This window comes from Denticeps clupeoides, chromosome 4 (genome assembly GCF_900700375.1).
Source record: "Denticeps clupeoides chromosome 4, fDenClu1.1, whole genome shotgun sequence".
Taxonomy (NCBI): Eukaryota; Metazoa; Chordata; class Actinopteri; order Clupeiformes; family Denticipitidae; genus Denticeps; species Denticeps clupeoides.
The window spans coordinates 14,287,535-14,310,161 of NC_041710.1; the positions used below are offsets into that span (position 1 = coordinate 14,287,535).

At 44.5% G+C, this 22,627-nt stretch overlaps 1 protein-coding gene across 2 annotated transcripts in view; it reads left to right on the forward strand.

Moving 5' to 3' along the window:
- Positions 1–3,489: 3,489 nt before the first annotated feature.
- Positions 3,490–22,627, forward strand: part of epha4b (eph receptor A4b) — a 96,857-nt gene continuing 77,719 nt past the window's right edge. For both annotated transcript variants that reach the window (XM_028975616.1, XM_028975617.1), the window contains exons 1-2: positions 3,490–3,645; positions 18,478–18,542. In XM_028975616.1, the coding sequence (XP_028831449.1) occupies positions 3,552–3,645; positions 18,478–18,542 (159 nt within the window). In that variant the 5' untranslated portion in view covers positions 3,490–3,551. The remainder of the gene's footprint in view (positions 3,646–18,477; positions 18,543–22,627) is intronic.

Below are 22,627 nucleotides of genomic sequence, written 5' to 3' on the forward strand. Positions count from 1 at the left end.
TTAACACATGAGTGAGTGAATCTGAAAGGTGACAAGCGTGAAGCGTGAGTCCAGTGTGGCTGACAGACACCCTCGCCGACCAGCTACATCCACTTTGACACGACTGTCAATGTATCAGAGTCTAAGAAACACTTTTAACAAAGCAGTTATTAAAATATAATAATCACACACAAAGAATGTTTATACTAATCAATGATGATGGATTGGCTTTTATTAATGTAATTTTCCCATGCTTGGCACAAATTAAAAGGCAATTTTCCAGTGAATTGCAAAAACTAATGGTGTGGGGTTCATTTGGGTAGAAAATTGTACTGTGGGAATGTGCTGTGTTTTGAGCTGTGAGGCTTTAACCATGAGCTGTTTTTCGAAGATCCGAGCACTCCAGAAACATGTTCTATATAAGAAGAGAACTTGAAATGTGCCATCACATGGAAACTACAACTACAGCATGGTACATACCCTGAAATGGTGCTGAAGACAAGACTGACCTCATGATGGAGGACGGGATGTTATCATTTTGTCCAAAGTGGCACAGATTTAAAACTGCTGACGTTTTAACTTTTTTCCCCCTGATCTCCAAGGTTATCAAGGATGTGAGATATCTGTTTGTCCTCAGCTGTCACCCGCAGCGTCTTGTTTAAGGATTGGGAGATCTGCCCTTTGAAGGATTTCGTATGACTCCTAGGGAGTGAAGCAACAGAGCTGGATTACTGTGGACCAGTGGGGGTCCAAGTCTAAAGGGTTCCCTTTTTTAAACCAGTTGTGAGCTTCACAGCTCTTCTCAGGGAACCCAAAAGCTGATCCATCATGCACATGAGCGGAATTATGTGTTCCTTATATTAAACTTCAGTGCACGACTGACCAGAAAAATGCCACCTGAACAGTTGATTTTCTTTCTTTTCAACATTTTTCCAGATTTGTGTCAGTTGCTGTATCAAGTTATTTGGTTATTTTATCTTCATTCAGTTTTTAAATGTAATGACATCAATATTTTACATTTCGAGGCTAAAGACGCGTTCATTTTGTTTAATGCTATGGCCTAAAACAAAGTCGCTGTACATACGAGTTACACTTCCTAGCTTTACCTAAAATAAAGTTCCCAACGTGGATCAACTTGTCGGTCTGCCCGAAACACTGGCATGGATAGGAGAAAAAAAAGAAGAAAGAAAATACCCAAAAGATTTGCCAATTTATTGGCTGTGCAGATTTGTCTGAGCACCGTTGGCAAACTAGCAAATAAACAGAATGCGTTATCTTGTGTTATCATACATTTGTAAAAGTGTAAAGCATGGATGAACTGCACAGTCTGACAGGCAAGGTTCACGTGTCAGATATTTACTCAACAGTTGCCAAATAACTCATTTCATCATTTTTATGGCGGTACAAGTTCACATACCTTGTGGAACATGAGCCTTGACTGTTTAAACATTTTGATGAATGAAGGCATGGCATTGTAAATGAAGTGTCGTTTTCGTTAATTACATGCTACATTCTACGTTATTATAACAAGATCAGATTTTAGGCATGATTCCATGGTTCCAAGCCTTTGGTGTCTGTGAGGGTTATTCTTTATCCTCTGAACAATCCGCAGCTGGTTTGAAGTTCCTGATCGAAAGCATGATTGCAAAAGTCTGGCTGACCTTTCTACAAAAAGCGAGAGAGTCCAGGTGACTATGGTTCCGAGGAGCAGAAGACGGAATTTGGTTGTGGACTGCCAGCTTTGATCATAATACACTGGTAGTAGCCTAGTGGGTAACACACTCGCCTATGACCAGAAGGCCCAGGTTCAAATCCCACTTACTACCATTGTGTCCCTGAGCAAGACACTTAACCCTAAGTTGCTCCAGGGGGACTGTCCCCCTACTGATTGTAAGTCGCTCTGGATAAGGGCGTCTGGTAAATGCTCTAAATGTAAATGTAAATGTACACTTTTTTGGGGAAATTCTTTTGAAATCGACTTATTGTCTCATGTCTGTTTTCCTCTTGGCAAGAGGAGGGAGAAAACAACAGGCTTGGGACAAAGTCCAACTTGTCCACGCTGAACCTTGAAATGTCAGGATTTTTTTTTTGCTGAATGTGCATTCTGTGGTGGTCTTGTGAGGGCTTTCTCTCATCCTGACAGAGGTGAAAAAGTTCAGCACCCGCCCCCCTCCGCCGAGCATGGCTCGCTTCATAACCGACGGCTGCCCTTGGAGGCGATGCGGGGGAGTCGGCAGGATTTAGGAGCCACCTTCTTCTGTCCACGCTGGAATGCATGACAGAGCAACGGCCTTTGTCATTTGAAGAATGTAGTCTCATGGCCGCCGAGAGAGAGAGAAAGAAGGGGGTTGCCGTACTAATTTTGCTCTTTATGCAGCGTGAATCGGCATTTTTTTGTATGTTCGGTTTATCAATTCACGTAGAGTTACTTTATGCAAAAAGCATAGGCGACGGGCGGTGGCAGTGCTCAACAACTTCCTATTTTACGCATTTCCCTTTTGTCACTGTGTACTTGATAATGGTAAGTATTGCCATGACAAAGCAAATAGGCATGGCAAGGTTTTTATAATATACACTTTTGTTGCATTTTTACACAGAATAGTATAGAAGTATAGAATACTGCCCCCATCCAGAGTGTCCCCCGTTGTTGAAGTGCCCCCTCTAGATCTGCAAAATATGTGTCATTGGCTGCCATTAATAGAGAAAAATGAGTGCCCTCTAAGGTGCATTGCTGAGTGCACTTTGCATAGAAAATGCCACACACACATTGGTGCAGCTAATGACGGGTTCGAGAAGGATTTGATGGGCTGTGTGTTAAGGGAACTGAGAACCTGCATCGGACCAGAGGGCCCCAAGACTGGAATAAAAAAAAAAAAATTTAAATGCAGCCACGCGTGATGCCACAGCGTGATTATGGACCCTAGAGGGGCCAGTTTAGATGCACCACCATTAGCAGTTTCCTCAAGGGCCCTTCTAGAACTGTGCACTTCCATCATATCAAACATGATGCATAGTGCCATCAGAAGAATTGTGAGGTAAATTTAGTTTTCCCAGGGTAGTTAGTCATTAAGACAAAGACGTATCATTTTAATCTGACTTCATGCCCATTCATCTCGTTTAGTATTCAGGGAGATCATTTCACCGGCCAAAGAGTCACACTTTTGACACTTTATTTCAGGCGTCGCATTATTTCGACCCATTCCTGAACTATCTTACACGTGTCTAGAGGCTCTTTTTTTTTTTTTTTTTTTTGCTAGTTTTGTTGTACGTCGGGACGGCGAAGGCTTGTTCAGAGTGAAGAAGAATAAAACCACGGGAGCCTTCGGCGTTACGAACCGGAGATAACAGCCTCCCTCTCTCTCTCCCTCTCTCTCTCTCTCTCTCTCTCTCTCTCTCTCGCGCGCGCGCGCCCGCCGCGCCTCGCGCTGATTGACAGGCGGGGGCGCGCCCGGCGCGCGCCCTCCTTCCCACCCGCCTCCCCCACCCACCCACCCCCCCATTCCACTCGGCGGCTCCGCGGCTCGCCAGGCGAGTACAAGCGAACTTCGGGACCGCGGGATGCAGCGCTGACAATGGCACCCGTTCGGATTTACCCATCCCTCCGGTTCCTGCTCCTGCACCTCCTCGCAGCGGCGCGGGCCGTCAGGAACTACCCGGAAAACGAGGGTAGGCGCGCTTTTTACTCGGCGGCTTTTTACTCGGCTTTTTACTCGGTTTCCTCGCCGAGGCTTCCCGTGTTTCGGCTCGCTCGAGTGCGGCTCTCCTCCGACTCGGTTCCCCGAGCTTACTTTCAGACGCGGCTTCACTTCAGAAAGAACAACTGCACACAAAAAAAAGCAAGAATGGCCGTTTATTCTGCCCCTTTTCTTTTCTTTTGCTCCTGACATCTCTCCTGTTGAAGGTGGACCCCCCCCCCCCCCCTCTTCCCCCCACGTGCGCGCGAGTCCGTGGGGCGCGGGGTGGTCGTGGGTGAAACCTCAGCTCGAGCCCACGGCTCCCCTCGCCTTCTCCCTTATTTCTGTTGTGGCGTTTTTTTTTTGCGTGGAAACTCTCTGCTTCTCCTTATTTATGGGGGTAAAAGCTGCGTGGGGGGTGAGAGGTCGTGTCGTGTCGTGTCGTGTCTGCCCTTCTTCTGTACCACCGAGTTGAGTGCAGGATCCAGAATTGGCCGCAATACATTACAGGCAAAAGGCACAACAAACTACTGTACATCCATCCTAATTAAACATCTAATTAGGCCATTTTTTTTGTAGTTTCTGGCACCCACACACTTAAACCCACAGTGGGCTGCGCTTCCTGGTACAAAAGCAGCGCTCCAGAGGAACATAAACGTGGCAAAAAGCGCGTCCTTTAAAGTGGACCATGTGTCTTGGGCGATGAAATCTCATTTAAGCGGAGCAGTGGGGATTTAGATGGATGATTTCTCCGAGGCGTGGAAATGTGCCGGAGGTGGATGGTGAGGACGGAGGATGAAGTGGGGTCTCAGTCCACTGCCAACTTGGAGCGTGTGTCTCCTCCGTTGCCTTTCCATTAACGTTACGACGCTTTATATCCGCTGGTGAGATTATTATTATTTTGGTGTGTTTTAGCCTGTGTATTTGTGTCCCTGCCGGGACCTGCCTTGTCACTTCTCATCATTGTCCCCGGGGCTGCTGTTAATGAAGGTGCTTCATCCGGCGCTCGCCTGCTCCCGTTGCTCACTGAGCCGAGAGATGTTCCGGAGTTTGTTATTTTTAGCTCCCCGGTGAGTGTGGGCTCTGGCCGGGGGAGGCGAGGGGCGTGAGTGGGGTTTTTTTATCCCTGACCCGGACTTACCGCTCCAAGTGCTTCCAGTCGGGGAGGCGGGACTGCAGTTCCCACCTCGTCCAGCAGGTGGCGCCCCCGACCCCTGCCTCACCTCCCCGTGGTGACCCCGACACAACACCTACGGGGCGAGATGGAGCCGTCAGGCGGATGTGGTGGAACCGACAGATTCGCTCCTTTTCCTCCCGCTCTCCACGGCCTGCGCCCCTTTTACAACTTAAACAATGGCGTCCGCACACACTGCAGTCAAGAGGTGACGCCGTGACCAAATAACGAGGACATCTGTCTCACGCTGTCTCACGCCTCTTCCTCGCCACGCTGTCCGGGTGGTTAGAGACAGCTCGACCGCCACTCATCGGGCAATCAGCGGCGCGGTTAGCGATTTATTCGCTCTCTCTCGCTTCTACGGACTCGCTCCTGAGGGTCCCCCCGTTCTCCTCTTTGGCCGGGTGCCGCCTGGCCTGTTCGTTCTTCCTCTCGAATGGCCCTTTTAACAGCCAGCAGCAACGGGCCCGTGAAGTGGCGCAAACAGAGAGTAAACAGAGTAGTAACAACCTCGTTATTACACACGCAGTCTGGTCTCGGAAGGTCGGAGGTCGCCCCCCCCCCCCCCAGATCGCTTTCATTTATAATACTTGTATTTATCGGCAGTACATATTTCAGATGATCAATCGGCCAGATGTAATTAAATAGATTGGATCCCTCCCGTCGTTTTCCCAGTAACCTTGAACCGATGAGGCCATTGATTCCCTCCCTCCGCCGCAAAGCTTCACCTCTATTACCGCGATTACTCCTGGATGGGGGCCTGGAGCCAAGGGGTCACGTAATGATGTGTAATCATACAGGAGGGGGGGGGGGCGGCATAATACAATCTCTACATTACCCAGTAGATCGCCCTGGACAGCCCGCCGTGTCTTGTGGGGAGGAGCTAACTACACACCCAGCTGGTTTTGCTTTTGTGCAATTTTTATTATTTATTTTTTTAAAAAAAGTTTTTATGTTTTTTTTTATGAACTGAACTGCTCAGTTCATCAAAATGGACACGACAAATGGGACCTTTGCTGTGCACACGTTGCATGTAGAGCGCTTATTAGTGCTCTAATTCATGAGTTTGCCCCTGAAAAGGAATACATGTGCTGCTTACTGCACTTCCAGCCGTCATGTGATGTTTGTGACTTTAATAAACGTCAGTCTGCCTGAAGGAATCAGCCTGTTAAGATGAGTTTTCTTGCCGTTTTTTTTTTTTGCGGCTCATTCCTTTTGCTCCTTACAAGAGAAGCACGGCGTTCACTCACTGGGCTAGTAACCCACTTCCCGGTTTGCCTTTCTTTTTTCCCCGCACTTGCCCTCCGCAACCCTAAAGCTTCAGTCCTTTAGCCACGGGCCCCACGCTCCGGCGCTAATGAGCGTGCTCAGCGCGCGGTACTCTCCCCCTGTTCGTACAAACGACCGCCTCAGACGCGGTCAGGCTGCGCCGCGCCTCTCAGAGCAGGAAGCTCATTAGCAGTCTAGTCAACACCAAGCTCACACACAGAAATAAAGAAATAGCCGGCCCCTAAACATGGCACAGCATGCACCCGTTCCGCCACCGGATGAAGCGGCTCTCGTCTGAACCGGTTTTAATTTCAATTGAGATTTCTACAGAAATGGAGGTCTGTGCCCTGAAATGAATTGTGGGCATTAAGTGGTGGGAAAAAAACAATTCCGCCAACAGGGATTTGTCCACTTCCTCCCCCGACTGCCGGTCAATATGATTGAAAATCTCAACGTCTGTTTGCACAGTCCGTCTGTGGCGCCGGTCCCCGTGACGCGGCTTGGCGCTTGGTTGGATTTCCATTTAGATGTGACCTTGGTGGTGGGGTCGCAGTGGCTCTAAAGTGACTGTCCCTTTTAAAAGTCAAATCAGAGGTTCTCTTGTTTCCTGACTGTTCAGGCGGTGTCTTCTGATGGAGTCCAGAAATAATGATCGGCCTGAGACGTCAGTCTCTTACGTGCGGTTTGGAAACAGAGACGTTGCCATTTTTCATAGGGACCACAAGCGAGGTGCTTTGGCGGTGTAACTCAAGGAACGCAACCGAAAAGAGATACAGCCTGGTAGCTTCCACTCCCTGGATTTTGGGCTGAGAATGGCGTAAAAGTGATACTATAATGCACCGCATGAAGGCGGTTTCCAGGAAAGGCAGTGAGCTGTACGCCTGTACGTGTGCTCGTGTCTTTTTCTTACTGACGACCAGTAAAAGTTGCATTTTCATTACTGAGTTCAGACTTTGTGGCAATGGTTTGTTTTAGGATTGTAAAGTATTTTTTTACACCCAGGCATATCCTAAAAATGATATGCTTGTGTGTGTGTGTGTGTGTGTGTGTGTGTGAAGAAACAGCCGCTGTTTAATATGCATTTCTGTTCTTCCACTTCTGTTCACATTCCTTAGTCATCTTTGTTGATGAGTATTATATGGTAATGGCGTTTTCCCTCACTGAGATAAAATGAATGCAAAATTAAATGAACTTGCTGGAATATTTTTACTCCCGTAACATATATAATCTGTGATCTCAGTTCTCATCATACTTCTTTATTTTCCTTACTGAAGGAAAATAAAAATTAAAGGCAAATTCATAGAAAACACACAACCCTCATGTCTGTGCCAAATATTTTTGATGGAACTTTTAATCTGAAACACTGACTTATCTCAGTCAGTAACAATATTCCTAAACAATCCAAGTTATATTAGGTAATATTGAGCCGTTTCTGTATATTTTTATTTACTTTTGTACAAAATATAATAACAATAAAGATTTGGGTCTAACCAACAGCACATACACCGGTCTAGAGACAACACCCAGGCCGAAACGCTCTGGTAAAAATACACAGAGGAAGCTGCAGCACTGGACACGGCTTTCCCCGGAAAGACTGAAAGGGCCGCCTCCCCTGACACCAGGATCCAGAGGAACCTGTCACTCACACCCTTGTTACTGTGACACTGCGCTGTGTCTTTGTGACGCGTGATGGCCGATGGCTCTGAGAGCTTTTCAACCAGTGTGCCAAGCTTGCAGCGCAATTAAACGGATGTATTAAACGTGTGGTGAAGTAAACGTGCGGTTTTACGTCGGTGTTAATGAGCTGCAGTCTTGCGTGTTGTTACTGGGAAGCAGGATCGGGTGTATCTAGGGATTATTTCATTATAAAAGTATGCCGAGGGAAAGACTGAGATAGGGGACGAGTGTTACAATGGAGAATGAGCAAGGCCGAGAAAAACAGAGATAACAGCGGGAGAAAAACACACAGCCGAAGCAAGTGAAGATTCAATTACACATCTCTCCTGTGTGTGTGTGTGTGTGTGTGTGTGTGTGGGGACGGCTGCCAGCCCGCACTCCAGCCTCTCACTGTGGGCTTTTGAAGGCAGTCTGAAGGCAGAACGAAGCCATTCTAGTCCAGTCCTGTGTGAATTAAAGATTGGCACCACCACCTGCACTCTCACATTTCAAACACTGCTCTCTATCTCTCTCTCTCTCTCTCTATCGGGCATCAGGAGACTTACAGTCACACATACAAACACACACACACACAGTGTTCACTTCAAATAGGCCAGAAAATTCCCATATCCATCACATCCTCCCATCTCCTCACCACCAACTCCATTTTAACCCTTGGGGGACCCACATGACCACACTGCAGCTTTTTTCTCGGACTTAACCTCTTTAACACAACCGACCATTATGCTACAGCGGTGTAATCCCTCCTGGTACTCAGATGCATGGTCTCATGACCAAGACAGCCTTCCCCAATTACTTCTGAACCTTCAACCCTGATCCAGGACCAGCTCCCTCACTGCTCGCTTTTTATCAGTGTTATTATGGTGAAACCATCAGTGCTGAGCTCAGAGCAGTGTGTAGGGGCAGATATCAGTCTGCTCACATGTGTGTGTGTGTGTGTGTGTGTGTGAGTTCATTAGTGATGCTGGACACGCAGCCTTGTTTCCTCAGGTGGAGAGGGCAGAGGCAGGGAGGTGATTACGCTGCTTCTAATGTGCTGTTGGCTGCTAAATGTGCATGTAGAACCAGAGCCAAGGCAGACACACACACACACACACACATTCTTTATGTCTTTGTGAGGACCCAGGGTACTACCTACATGCCATGTGTACTATAGGTTTACCTCTAACAAGACCTTCCAAATCATAAATGAGGACATAATAGAAACAAGTTTTTTTTCTGCAAAATGTCCCCACTTGACATTGATGTGATAAAGCAGACCTAGTCACATGGCAGTCCCTCCAATGGTGGCCTAGCGGTTAAGGAAGCGCCCCCGTAATCAGAAGGTTCGAATGCAGATCCGCCAAGGTGCCACTGAGGTGCCACTGAGGTGCCACTGAGCAAAAGCACCGTCCCCACACACTGCTCCCCGGGTGCCTGTCATGGCTGCCCACTGCTCACTCAGGGTGATGGGTTAAATGCAGAGGACACATTTCACTGTGTGCAACGTGTGCTGTGCTGCTGTGTATCACAAGTGACAATCACTTTACTTTAATCTTATTTATTATTTAATGGAGGCAAAGGCAGAACACGCATATTATAAGGTTGTTTTTCAAGGTGTCCTAGCAACCTGCTCTCACATAAGTTAATAAACTTTAACAATTAATATACAGAACACGGGAATCATTTGCCATCATTTAACACTGGAAATAGTGAAGCTATTTTAGCTAAAAGCTTCTGTCTGAGTTAATGATAGGCACAGATGTGGCACTAGGGCAGCACCTAATGTCTATTTTGTTAGTCAACTAGACAACCACCAATAATCAAATTTCATCAACTAGTCAGATTATAAACTGCATAATTATAAAATGGCTCCTATTTAGCTAACATCTTTTACATTTAGCATAAAGTTATTTAAATTACGTTGCAAATAATAAAGGCAAGCAAGATACTTCACTGAAAACAAATTTTAATACATTTTTGCCAAGCGCGGGCAAAAATGATGAGGCTATTACAACCACGCTTTTTCATACTGAGGAATGTGTAAGGGATGTGTAAGCATGGACAGAGGACCCAAGCGCAAGTCTTTTATTAAACCAAATACACTCAAAGAAAGGGGGGCCCTGAAACACTACTCCCAAATGTATACATGGATATCTACAATGTCCCTAACAGAAACTTCAAAAGGTGTAGCCATAAGCCCAACTCCTGAAAATGGGAATGCTACAGTCGGCCGGGAAATGTTCACCGGAAGGTCTTTTCATGCGTTTGGATGTGCAGGGGTTTGCCGGGAACTGATTGTGACCGACAAGTGCAGGTGATGATTGAAGTTCAGAATGCAGGACACGGTGGGCGGGACAGTCAGGCTGAGGACGTGACAGAATGTCAGCATTTTGACATGGTCTCCGGTCAGGCTTGCTCTTTTCTGGGAGCAGACATTTCCCGCTGCAAGGACGATTCGCTCTGATGGGGTAGATTCTGTGCCGGAATGCACAGAAAAGACAGTGTTTGACAGTGTGGGAAAATTCCCTTCATTTTTCTTCCATCGTCTCAGAGGGTCTTTCTTTTGGGATCTTGCTGGAGTCTGCGAAGAACATCTTAACTTCCGTAGATGACGGAATGAGTGCGCGAGAGAGAGGGAACGTCATTGTGTATGTTGCCTGTTCATGGACAAAGAGCATCCTGATTGGCTTATTTTGCTAAGTAAACCAAATAGGACCATAACTGTTACCGGTTCAGTGGAGCATCATGGGGCAAAAACTCCCATCTATATAGAGACGGAAAAGATGTTGCTCTGACAACGCTGTCACCCTGCTGCAGTGTGTGTTTCCTGGATTTCTGAACCACACTGCTGATTCAGCATCATTAAACTGCTGACAGTATTGTGTGTGTGTGTGTGTGTTTGCGTTTCTTTGCTTTTAAAATGTTTGAAATGCATTTGTTGTGTTTTGTGTGTAAGTGGTTGTGACTGAAGGCACTTGTGTGTGAAGTGATGATGGAGTGTGCTGACTTCTTGTTTTTGTCCTTTGTGTCCTCCGTATGTGTGTGTGTGTGTTGCTGCTTTCTGGCCTTGATGGAGAGCACTTGTGTCTGCCTGTGATGTGTGTTGTGTGTGTTGCTAGGTGGACATGCTGTGAGGTCTCCCCCTCCCTCGCTCATTGGCTCTGCCCGGGGCTTGCGATTGCTGGCAGGTGGATTAAAGCCGCAGCGCCGGGGGATTACAGAACGGAGAGACGGCACCAGACGTGCGGACCAGAGCCTCGGAAACGCGGCCTGTCTGCTCCCTTGCGTCCATTCCCCATTTGTCAATAGCAAAAAGGACCCTTTGGCCAGGAAAAGGCCAGCCCCAGGGGTCAAATCCTGTCCAGCAACCGGTCTGGTGTGCATGGCACAGACAATGGTGGGCACAATTTAAGAACGGGCTTTGTTGTTTGGATTAGTTAGTTAGTTAGTTATTCAGTTCTGAAGCTTTTGTGTGTGTATGTGTGTGTGTGTGTGGATTGCAGCAAACAGCATTTGTTGTTGCACATTGTCTGAGACTGGTAATGATATCAGGGTGTGTGTATTTAGTGCAATGATGATTTTTGGGAAGAAACTGTTTCTGAAGCTGTTGGTCCTTGTGCCGATGGACCTGTAGCGCCTCCTAGAGGGCAGGAGGTTGAACAGGCCATAAGCAGGATGGTTCTGTTCTCTGATGATTCTCTCTGCTCTGCTGTCTTTCAGTGAGGGGAGGGGCAGTCTTGATCACCTCTGCACCCTCGGTCTATGTGCAGTGGGAGAACCATACTGGGATGCAGTACGTCAGTATGCTCTGGATGGTGGAGCAGCAGAAGGTCACCAGCAGCTTCTCGCTGATGTTATTTCTCCTGAGCACTTCCAGGCAGTGCAGATGCTGCTGTGCCTTCTTGATGACTGCCGTGGTCTTGGCATTCCAGGGGAGGTCAGCAGAGATTGTGGTGCCCAGCAATGTGAGAGTGTGCACCCTTAATATAGAACGGGGGCGGACCTACCTTGTGCCTTCTGAAGGTCCAGGGTGATCTCTTTCATTTTATTGGAGGGCCAGGTTATTTACCAGGCACCACACAGACAGCCACAGGACCTCCTTCCCATAGGCAGAGATCAGACCTACCAGTGCTGTATCATCAGCATACTTGACTATTGTGTTGCTGATGTGGGTATAGTTGGAGATAGTTGCTCTGTCCATTGAGAGAGGGGTTACTCTGAGCCAGGAGAAATTAAATTCCAAACAGAGTTAAGTGTTTGGGGTTTCTATCCACAGAAGCTCCTATTAGGTCCACTGAAGTGGGAATAGGTAGGCTTCCATTGCTGAGATGCCTCTTCTTTTGTTGTGTTGCATGGCTCTACAGCTTACAGGGTTCAAGTTTTTTTTTTTTTTACAGGAACTCTATGTCTGGATGTGTGGTGTTACTGGAATTTTTCTGAGTTACTGGTGGGCAAGTTGCCAGTTTCAGCCTTGTTTTACTTGTGTGTCAATTCTTTCCGATTGTTAAGCATGATATCATTTCTGGGTTCAGTGGCTCATTTCAGTCCCAGTGGAAAACAACATTGGCAGATCCTCTGATCCTTAGTTATGCTGACAGCCATTTTTGCTATGGGCAGCACAGAATAGGACTGAAGCATGAAAATGTGGAAACACCATGCAAAACCCTTATATATCTTATATCATGGGTTCCTGCTGGTGTCAAACTTTCCTTATCTACTGCATTAATTTCTTCTTCTCCTTTTCATCAGAACAAAATAAGTAAAAAAGAACTGAGTGTTAGAGGTGTTATTTAGGGGGTGCATTTTGTTCTACATGGAACAGAAAGTCATGAAATGGGTATTTGGACCTAAAGGGCCGACATATATTGAGGGTTTATCACTTTATTTAGTTCTCTCATAAACATATTCAATGTTTTTTAAAGATTTAGAATTGCTGATGAAAAATGATTCAATAAGTGAAAGTGAAGTGATTGTGATACACTCCAGCACATCTCATGGACACACCCTTAGTGAGCAGTGGGCAGTCATGACAGGCGCCCGGGGAGCATGTGTGGGCATGTTGGTTTGCTCAGTGGCACTTCGGCGGACCGGGACTCGAACCAGCAACCTTCTGATTACGGGGCCACTGCGACCGGGACTCGAACCAGCAACCTTCTGATTACGAGGCCACTTCCTTAACCGCTAGTCCAACACTGCCCCAATAAGGATAGCTGTACCATGGCTTGGATTTTATTTGGATCATTCCATTCTGTTATGGTGAAAGTGATCAGTTTACATTTACATTTATAGCATTTATCAGACGCCCTTATCCAGAGCAACTTACAATCAGTAGTTACAGGGACAGTCTCCCTGGAGCAACTTAAGGTTAAGTGTCTTGCTCAGGGACACAATGGTAGTAAGTTTCGATTCGAACCTGGGTCTTCTGGTTCATAGGCGAGTGTGTTACCCACAGGGCTACTACCACCCTCAGTTGTCACACATAACACCGCAGCGCATCACCCATGAAAGTCGCCCGGGGAGCACTGTGTGGCGACGGTGCTTTGCTCAGTGTCACCTTGGCGGTTCTGTGGCACCACTGCCCCTAGTCTTTTTATGAATGTGTGATGCTTGATTAAACTGTATAATTTAAAGGTAGTTTTGGGGATTGGAAACACAACTCTCTTTAATGATTCGTGCACTAGTTTTAAAAATATATATTAAAATATTCAGGCATATTCTTGCACATGATTGGTTCTGATCTGCAGAGAATGTGTTTTATTTTATTTTAGAATCACAAAGTACATTTTGAAATATTTTTTCTTCATCCTCATAAAATCATCTTTAAGGTTAAAACTGAGAAAATTCCCAAAATATAAAATTAAGTATATATAACATGTCAAAATTAGATAAACTGTGTAAATTTAAAATAAAGCAAATCTGATTAGAACATAACAGTGTGTCTGAGTTCACAATGCACAGTGTGAGGTCACTGATCAGTGCAGAATGGAAATGTGGTTCGTTGATTTATGCATTGGCAGTTTTTGAAGACTTTACTTTTTCTGAACTATTTTTTTTTATTTTATATATGTCTTAGTGCTTCCCTAATATATCTGAAGTCGCTTTCCAGAAAAAAAATGTAATTAACCGACTGGTGTCTCGTGTGACTGAACTCAAAAATACATCTGTGTTCATTTTTACATCCAATCACAGAACAAATGCAATGCTTCACACGTTTTCAAGGCTTGACGGTCCCCTTTTTTAGGGGAGGGGTGGGAAATTCTCTGGGCAGACAAAGCATTTGAAATGGGAGGTAACCTTTCCCGTTATGATGACATAAGGGGAGAAATTTCATATCAGACCATCTGAGCTGCCGAAAGCACTCTTTATATTTCTAGCCACTTCAGGACCATAGACAGGCTAGGGGAAATGTTCATTTCACTTGTACTGGTTCTGTTCCTCAGCAGTAAATTAGCATTACACACTATTGTCTGCAGGATTTGTAAGTATGGGCTTTGAACTTATGACTTTGGAAGCTAGTTGGTTGATAGAATTTGGTGACCAAAGACTAATCGATCCTCTGGACATGAATGATACTCGGGTAATAAGTGTGTGCCTCAGCAGCGTTTCAGCAGGCCGGGCTCATTCCCAGCCTTAGTCTGCAGGCTCAGTATTTTTTTATGTAAATTTCAGCTGGATGACAATAATCAATAACTCATGCATGGCTCTTTGAAACCGGAGCCCTCTGGAAATCACTGTGCTGTGTCCTCGGGGGCAGCCGCTAGTGGCGGTTTATCAGTGGGATCGGCTGTAGTGTGCACTTTTTCCGACAGGCCTCAGTTATTCATGGAGAAAGCGATGGTGAGAGGCAGCGGGCAACGCCTTACGAATCAGTGCTGTGTATTATCCAGAGGATGACATTGCGCTCATGTGAAGCCATAATCACTGAGATGAGACGCCCAAAGATGAGACGAATCAAATGTGGTTTTTTTTTTAGCACTTTCCACTCAGCTCCAAGCTGCTGATGGAGTATGCGCCGGGCTGATTGGATAATACTGAAACGTGATCCTGAGAAGAAAGACTAATGCGTAGGTCTTTATTTCTTATCAAGTGTCTAGACTCAGCAGAGAGTTGAAAAGGGGGGGTGGGCGGTGAGATTTTATTTCTAACAAACTAAATACCTCCTGTACCTCCAGTATTACGTCGTGGTCTTGTAGAGCAGCAACTTGTCTATGGGGCAGTGGTGGCCAAGCGGGTGAGGAAATCCCGAACTGCCAAGGTGCCACTGAGCAAAGTATCACTGCCGGGGACACATTTCATTGTGTGCACCATGTGCTGTGCTGCAGTGTTTCACAATGACTTTCACTTCACTTTCACTTTTTTTCAGATTCTTCCAGTTTATGCTGAATTCACACAGAGCCTTTCCAGAGAGTTTCTTATCTTCTTTCTTTACCATACAGCAGCAGTTTTATAAAGCTCTCTATTCTTGGGTAGGATTAATACAATCTATTAATCATTATAAACTAATGTATTCATTTGGTTTTATCAGTACCTACTGTTGAGATGCTGTGTTTAATGTAATTTAAGACTTAAAGTCATGTCTGAATTTCAATAATATATTATCTATATTATTCTATTCTATTATTAGATTTTATATATATAAAAAATGCATGTTACATGCATGCTTCTTACTGACCCAGAATTTCACAAAGTAAGGATGCGGTTTTCATCACCATCTCATTTTGTTGGGTATAGATTTTCTCTTCAGTTTGGGACAACTCTGATGTCACTGGGCACAACAAATAAAAGACTGAGAAGCAAACTGTGAAGCCTTGCCTCCCGTGTTCGGGAACAGAAGGCCGTAGAACTGCGCTGTTCTTACTGGACTGACTTTCATTCCTCTCAGACATAGCTTAGTGCGTAGCTTAACGTAATGCTACCTGCCTGCGGGATAAATGGTCTCGGCGAGAGCTGGCACAGTTTTCCCGTTACGTTATTTATTTTGAAATGTCACAAGCTGGGAAGGTAATGCGTTGCATTATCAAGCATTGGTCTCTAAATGAAAGCGGTCCTCATCAGTTAGCCGCATCCAGTGGAAAAGGGGCAGAGGAGGGAGAGGAGGGGGGCATACAAAACCTGAATTGTGCATTAGTCACTTCTCCTATTTTTGTGATCTGTGTGGCTAACTTTTTTTTTTTTTCTCACCGAATTCTACTCGGCGCACCTGAAGAGGCATTAAGACAAATGGGCTCGGGCAAAAGTGTGATATGCAGCCTCCGGGAAATGATTTGTGAAAGATAAATCACATTCACAAGCAAGCTACTGTCATTATAAATCACACAACTACCAGTAGTAAATATTCACATCGCCTGCACGGCCTTTCCCAGATCATCTCTCCAGTGGAATTTTGCATGGAGAGTCCCATATCGATTTCTTCTCTTGCATAGACGTATTGTAAATAACCTACTGCACGTTTTTTCTCCCTAAATATGATATGCTTGGATTTCCGCTTCATTTCCCTAATGGATTGACAGTGAATATAAACATTTGGAAGCAATGACTACGACTCTTGGAGACCTACAAAAAAGGATCTCAGTGGGAGAGTCATATTCGGTGTCCATTATGGGGTTTTGATCTTTGAAGGATTCTTTTGTGCTCTTTGTAAAAACATTTAGAAGAGGAGCCACTCGATACTGTGAACCACACTGTGGTTCACCATCGTTAAAAAAATCCAAGGTCACCTTTTATTACCATTTATTGTTCTTGCTGATGGCTTTTGAAAATCATCTAGGTGCAGTGTCTAATTTGTATAGATGCTTGTATAGATAGTTGAAAGAAAGTGAAGTGATTGTCACACGTGATACACAGCAGCACAGCACACAGTGCACACAGTGAAATTTGTCCTCTGCATTTAACCCATCACCCTGAGTGAGCAGTGGGCAGCCATGACAGTGTGTGGGGACGGTGCTTTGCTCAGTGGCACCTCAGTGGTACCTTGGGGGATCGGGATTCGAACCAGCAACCTTCTGATTACGGGGCCGCTTCCTTAGTTGTCTACAGTACGTAATTTGGCTGGTATGATGTCAGTATGACCTTGCATAAATGAGTTGGTATAAAAGTGAACTGAATGGGTATCATGCCCATCACTCTGTGAAAGGGTCTTTCAGTTGTTTGATGAAGGAGGACAGTTTTGTTCTGCTGTAAAAAATGCTGCTCTCTGAGACATGAAGCATGGGAGGGGGGACTGTGTTGTTGGAATACAGTACAGAGAGTGAAAGGGCAACATCTGGAGCTGGAGTATAATTAAAAATTAATTGCTCATGGTGCAGAGGCCTTAATTATTCTGGAATGGAGCTTGGAGTGGGGGAAACAGTTCAGAACTCAGAGGGAACCTGGCTTCAGAATTTAAATGACCATTTAGCCAACTCTTAACCTCTCTTGGTCTCGCTAATCTTTGTTTTTGTCCCTTGACATGTCTTTTTCTGTGTCATACACACACACACATACGAACAACCTATGTTTATAACTGAGAAATAGGCATACCCCTAAACCCAAAGCACATCTTCATGATTTAAAATTTCAAAGATTTTGGCATGAAAGATTCATTGATTTCTAGTAGATTTATTCCACCCTCCGTTGATACGTTACACCTCAGTTTTATCTCCTTTTTGTCAATATCAATATATCAGCAGACATCACAAATGTGATCTTTAGACATCTAGGGAACAAAAGAAAACCTATCATTTATCACAAAAAGAAGGTTACCAAAACTGAACTGTGTTGGATTGTGTAGTTGTTTTTGTCGTTCTGTCTTAATTTTAGCTTTAGTCTAATCTTTGCTTCAAGCTGTCATTTTAGTTATCAGTCTTAGTCACATCCATACTCATTTTAGTGTAGTAAAGTTTCCGTCGACTAAAAGTCTGAGCATTTTAGTCTTTCTTTAGTAAGAATTATGAATATGGATTTTAGTCAGTGAAATTGTATATCAATATCTTTCTTTGGTCAATGCAATTTTGTTTAACCTAGTCAATATAGTACAAACACCAAGAAACCATGATATACACAATTAAACATGAAGAAATAATGTCTCTTGTCATTTTTGTCAACGAAAATGAAGACTTTTTAGTTTTTATCTTATAAAACACATCTTGTCTTGTTATTCGTCAACAATATTACATGATATTAAAACAATATTACAATAGACCAGGATTTACGTCTTGTCTCATCTTCATTATGTGAAGGTTTGTTGACGAAGATATTTCATTATAAATTTTGTTGAAAAAATCAACACTATTGGAGTGCCATCATAAATGTTCTAATATTTTTTCTCTTCCAAATGAGACATTTGATACAGCTATATTTTGTCCCATGCTCTCTACAAATGCATCGCACACATTATTGAGTACAGCTTTCCATCTGCATTGCCCCTTTCCACTTTGGCTGGACTTTTTTTTTTTTCTTGCCTGATGTTTTCTTTTGGGTGCAGGCAGGCCTCTTTTTAATGAAAGTCCTTGGCTGTTATTTTCCCTGTCTCTAATGAATAAGCACCTTGTGGGATTGATTTAAAATGTTGGGGCAGGCTGCTGCATCCCCCGAGGCTGTCACACTGATTGCCTGCGACTGCTCGCTCATTTGCTGGCCAAATATGTGGCTGCTTCTAAAACACAGTGTATTTCCCTCACAGAAAGTCACAAGGTTAGTGTGTGTTGAGTGATTCATTAGGCTCTACTTTCTCCCTCTCTCTAGTAACGCTGCTGGACTCCATGTCTGCTCTGGGGGACCTTGGCTGGGAGGCCTATCCAGCAGAAGGGGTGAGTTTAACCAATCAAAACACACACACACACCCACACACACAGACCCAATAAACACTACTGTACCTCATCAGCATAATTTGATCTATGTTGCTGCAAGCGCACAACAACTCAGCGTGCCTTTTGAAAAAGATCTGATTAGTCAGAAGATTTTTCGCTCACTACCACCCCACACAACCCTGTGGCACTTCATTATGGATAAAATGAGTCAGCACTGACTCATTTTATTCTCAACACTGGCATGGTGCTCTTTAATACTTACAGTGTAAGTGAGTGTGAGTGTATGTCTATTTTCTCTCAGATCTGCACGTGACTAAGCCAACGGTGCTGTGGTGTACAGATGCGCAGAGCCCTCAGAACAGCAGAAATAGCATCAGAGAAGTCTAGCCCTGCTCACTCATGTATATTTATGAGTGACAGTGTGCAGCGTCATACAGATGGGGGTCATGGGAAAGAAACTGGCAAAGCACTTTTCTCTGCTCTTATGAATAGAGCCGTCTCTTCCCATGTGTATTGACATTCACCTTAAACAAAGGTCGGGGGTCATCGCGGAGCCCCCATGGGCAGGTGAGGCCAGAAATTTTACAGCTGAAGAAGGAACATGAGTGATGTTTGAGGAAGTAGGAGTGAGAGTTTTTTTATAAGTCACGTCCCCCCTCCCTTCCTTAGTCACTACTTTATCCATTGAAAACCCAAGCACTAGGCTACATAAATGCAACTTACGATAATACAAAGTAAAAGATTAGGGCTACATGGTAGCAATGAGCAAAGCTGAATAAAATTACAGTAATTTGTCATATAAGGTTTCTGCAACGAGTAAAGCAGTATTGGCAACAAAATCACAATTGTGTGGTCAATATGATTTTATATAATTGGGGATATACATAATCATGATGTTCTTCTACACCCTAATTTTCTGAATATGGCCATTTTGTAAAATACATAGGCAGGTCTCATGCAAATCCATAATAATGACCCCAACCCACTTGATATTTCTGCCTTTGTGAAATGACTGCTGAATGTGTAGAATGTGTGATTTTGATTCAGCTCTAAGAAAAGAAAAGCCCCCCAAAGAGCGACAAACTGAGTGAGATCCCTTCCATCTTTTTTTCATGAATCATTCGCGTCGGCCTAAAAGTAATCAAGTTTGCAAAACCCATACTGAGCTTTAAAGAAAATCAATCTTGTGGAATTTTCACAGCAGCCTCCTAAATGATTCAATAGAGCTGTCAGTGTCGGTATCAGATAACCTCACGTTCCACAGGATGCGGCAGAACCCAGCGGAACCCGCGTCCATCTGAAAGATTGGTCATGCAGCGGCTAAATCTGGAGGAAAGGAGAATTTACAAATTATATCTGCCACGCTTAAAATAGTCACGCAGGCTGAGCTCTATATTTCTTTTAAATAAGGAGATGTTGGATATATGTGAGAAATATCTATATCTATACACACACACTTACTCACAGGCTAGTAGTTTTTTTGTTATATTGACACCCCCAAACATTAGTGTGAATGTATGCAAATCTTTTATGAAACATTCATATGTGTTTGTTTCAGTTTAACGTTACCTTTTTCAGGTCATTTAAAGACAAGTGCCAGTTCTCATTTTGCTGATTGAAGATTTCAGTTTTTGGATGTTGCGGGGAGGGAAGAAAAAGGAAAGGTCAGCTGTTGCTTCTGCTTTGCCTCAACAGCAGATCAATGCCGTCTCTTCAGGGGGCGCCAGGATGTCCTGGGGGTCTTGTATTCTCTACATGGGCCTGTAGTTCCCTTTTTAAGCACAGCCACAGCATGTGTCAATGTCTGTCTGAGAAAAAGCATGCAGCGCACTAGCCGATGACCCCTGGCTACCCCCACCCGACCACATTTAATTACCTTAATTGGTGGTGGATGCAATGCCGATGTAATAAACAGACATTGACTCCACAAATAGCAACCCACGTCAATATATCATTTTCTTTCTTAAGGTTTCTGGAAAAGTGTTGAGACCCACCATCATTTTGTTAGTATTTTTGGTTTATCTAATTAATCTGAGTAAAGCCCATGGACAGGGTGAATGTGATTTGTTAATGTGTTTTCCTACATCACATCACATCACATCACATCACATCAACAATAAACATAGGATTTATCTCATACATCATATATACAATTGTTCAAATGCTACAACATATTTTCATTGTTACACTGACTTTTCTTGAGGCGATCAGGCTCAAGGCTTTGTATTGTAAAGTTGAGATGTACTGTGGGTGTATTGTTGAGATGAACAGCAACAGACCACTTTGAAAATCCTGTTGAGGGAGCAAGTAGGGAAGGAAATGCAAGTGAGCTGCTGCCAAATCTTCTGTTTTATACAAGGGGATTATCCCGTTAACCTCTGACCCCTCACCCAGACTGCCAGCGCAGCAGGCAGAGGACCCACAGGAAGGGAGGTGACCATTCCCACCGTTCAGAGATCACCTCCGGTGGATATTTGCCTTAGCGAGTCAATCGTCTGCCACTTGAACTTCAGAGGTCAAACTCAATATAACCTGTCCCAGTCCAGATGTGGAGGGATTTGCTTAGCATCAAGTCTGACATGAATCTTTCCATTTATTTTTTATTTTTGGAACTGTTCTAGAGAAGGTGAAAGATGAAATATTGAGGGGAGGGGGCATCACAGCTATTTTGGGGTTAAAGCCCATTATCCTGAAGTACCATAAATTGCCAGATGATCATTGAGCGAAATGATGTTAAGCCAATAAAGGATCCTGCCGAACTCCTGTTCTGGCATATTTGCTCAGCTTCCAAGCAATCGATGTGATTGTTGAACGGGGGTAAAGTTTGGGGCCCAGCTGGGGATCTCTAATTAAGGATCTGCTCCTCTATTCTCATGGCTGCAGAGCTGTCCAAACAGCTCCTTTTCCACAAATCACAATCATTGGGAGGTGTGTGTGTGTGTGTGTGAGAGAGAGAGAGAGAGAGAGAGGGGTCAGCTGCTGGGAATTTCTGTATTTCCAAACTTGCTGTAGAAGGACTGGCACTTTTTCACATACTGTGGTAATGCTACTTGACTCAAAATGCCATGCTGTGGATCAGGCTGTGAATGTGTTCCATAGCGGTTTAGACCAGACCAATAAATGAATAAATAAATAGGAAACCATAAACCTGTCCTTATCCCTGTATAAATATTCTTCAAAATGCCACAATTATTGCACTCAAGGGGAAGGCTGGGACTTTCATTTAAAGACATTTAGTGACTGCATAGCTTTGATCTAAGGTGCCTGACCATTCACAGAATTGCACACATGGATCCGTTTAATGACGAGACATGGCTGTAATTGACCCTTCTACCTTTTTTATTTTCCTTTTTTTCTCTCTTCCTCTAGACCCAGAATACTTTTTTATAATGTAATCCATCGGCTGGGAAAATCCAATCACGTGAGAGTTGTGTCGTTATTGCTTGTGACATCATGACACAGAGCAATGATTCGCTAATGCACTTAGAGCCTCGCACACACAAACTGTGCAGAGAATGAAATGGCGCTGAACTCTTAATGGCTCAGTTGATGTGGAAAACTGACACACCGAAACTTGCCCCGCTCACTAGCTCAGCCCCTGCTGTGGATTAGAAACAGGTGAAGGGCTTTTTGTCTGTTCTAAACCGTATTTTTCCTCTTTTTTTGTTGGAGGATTGTAGCTCTCAGCGCCCCGTGATCCACAGCACATCCATTATATGCCGTTCTGGCCTCATTTGCATCTAGTTGGGGTGAAATCATTGGGAAAGGTTTCTCGAGGGGCAGGCAGCTGCAGTACCCAGAGGTTTTGATGGCAAGAAATGAGAGCATTTGTCTCAGCGCTCACGGCTTGATGAATAACAGGATGCTTTTTTGTACAGCTCAGTAGCTTGCAGCCTGCCTGAAATCTAGAGCGCTTCAGAACTGAGGAGGTGGTCCGCAGCATATTCCATTCGTACCGCAATGAGGATGCTTGAGGAGCCGCGCTAACCCAACGTCTGCCTTTGTTGGGTTATTTTCTTTTTTTTTGTGAGAAATAGAAATGTTTTCTTACTCATGTGTGAAGTCTTCTCAATTACAAGCCCTCA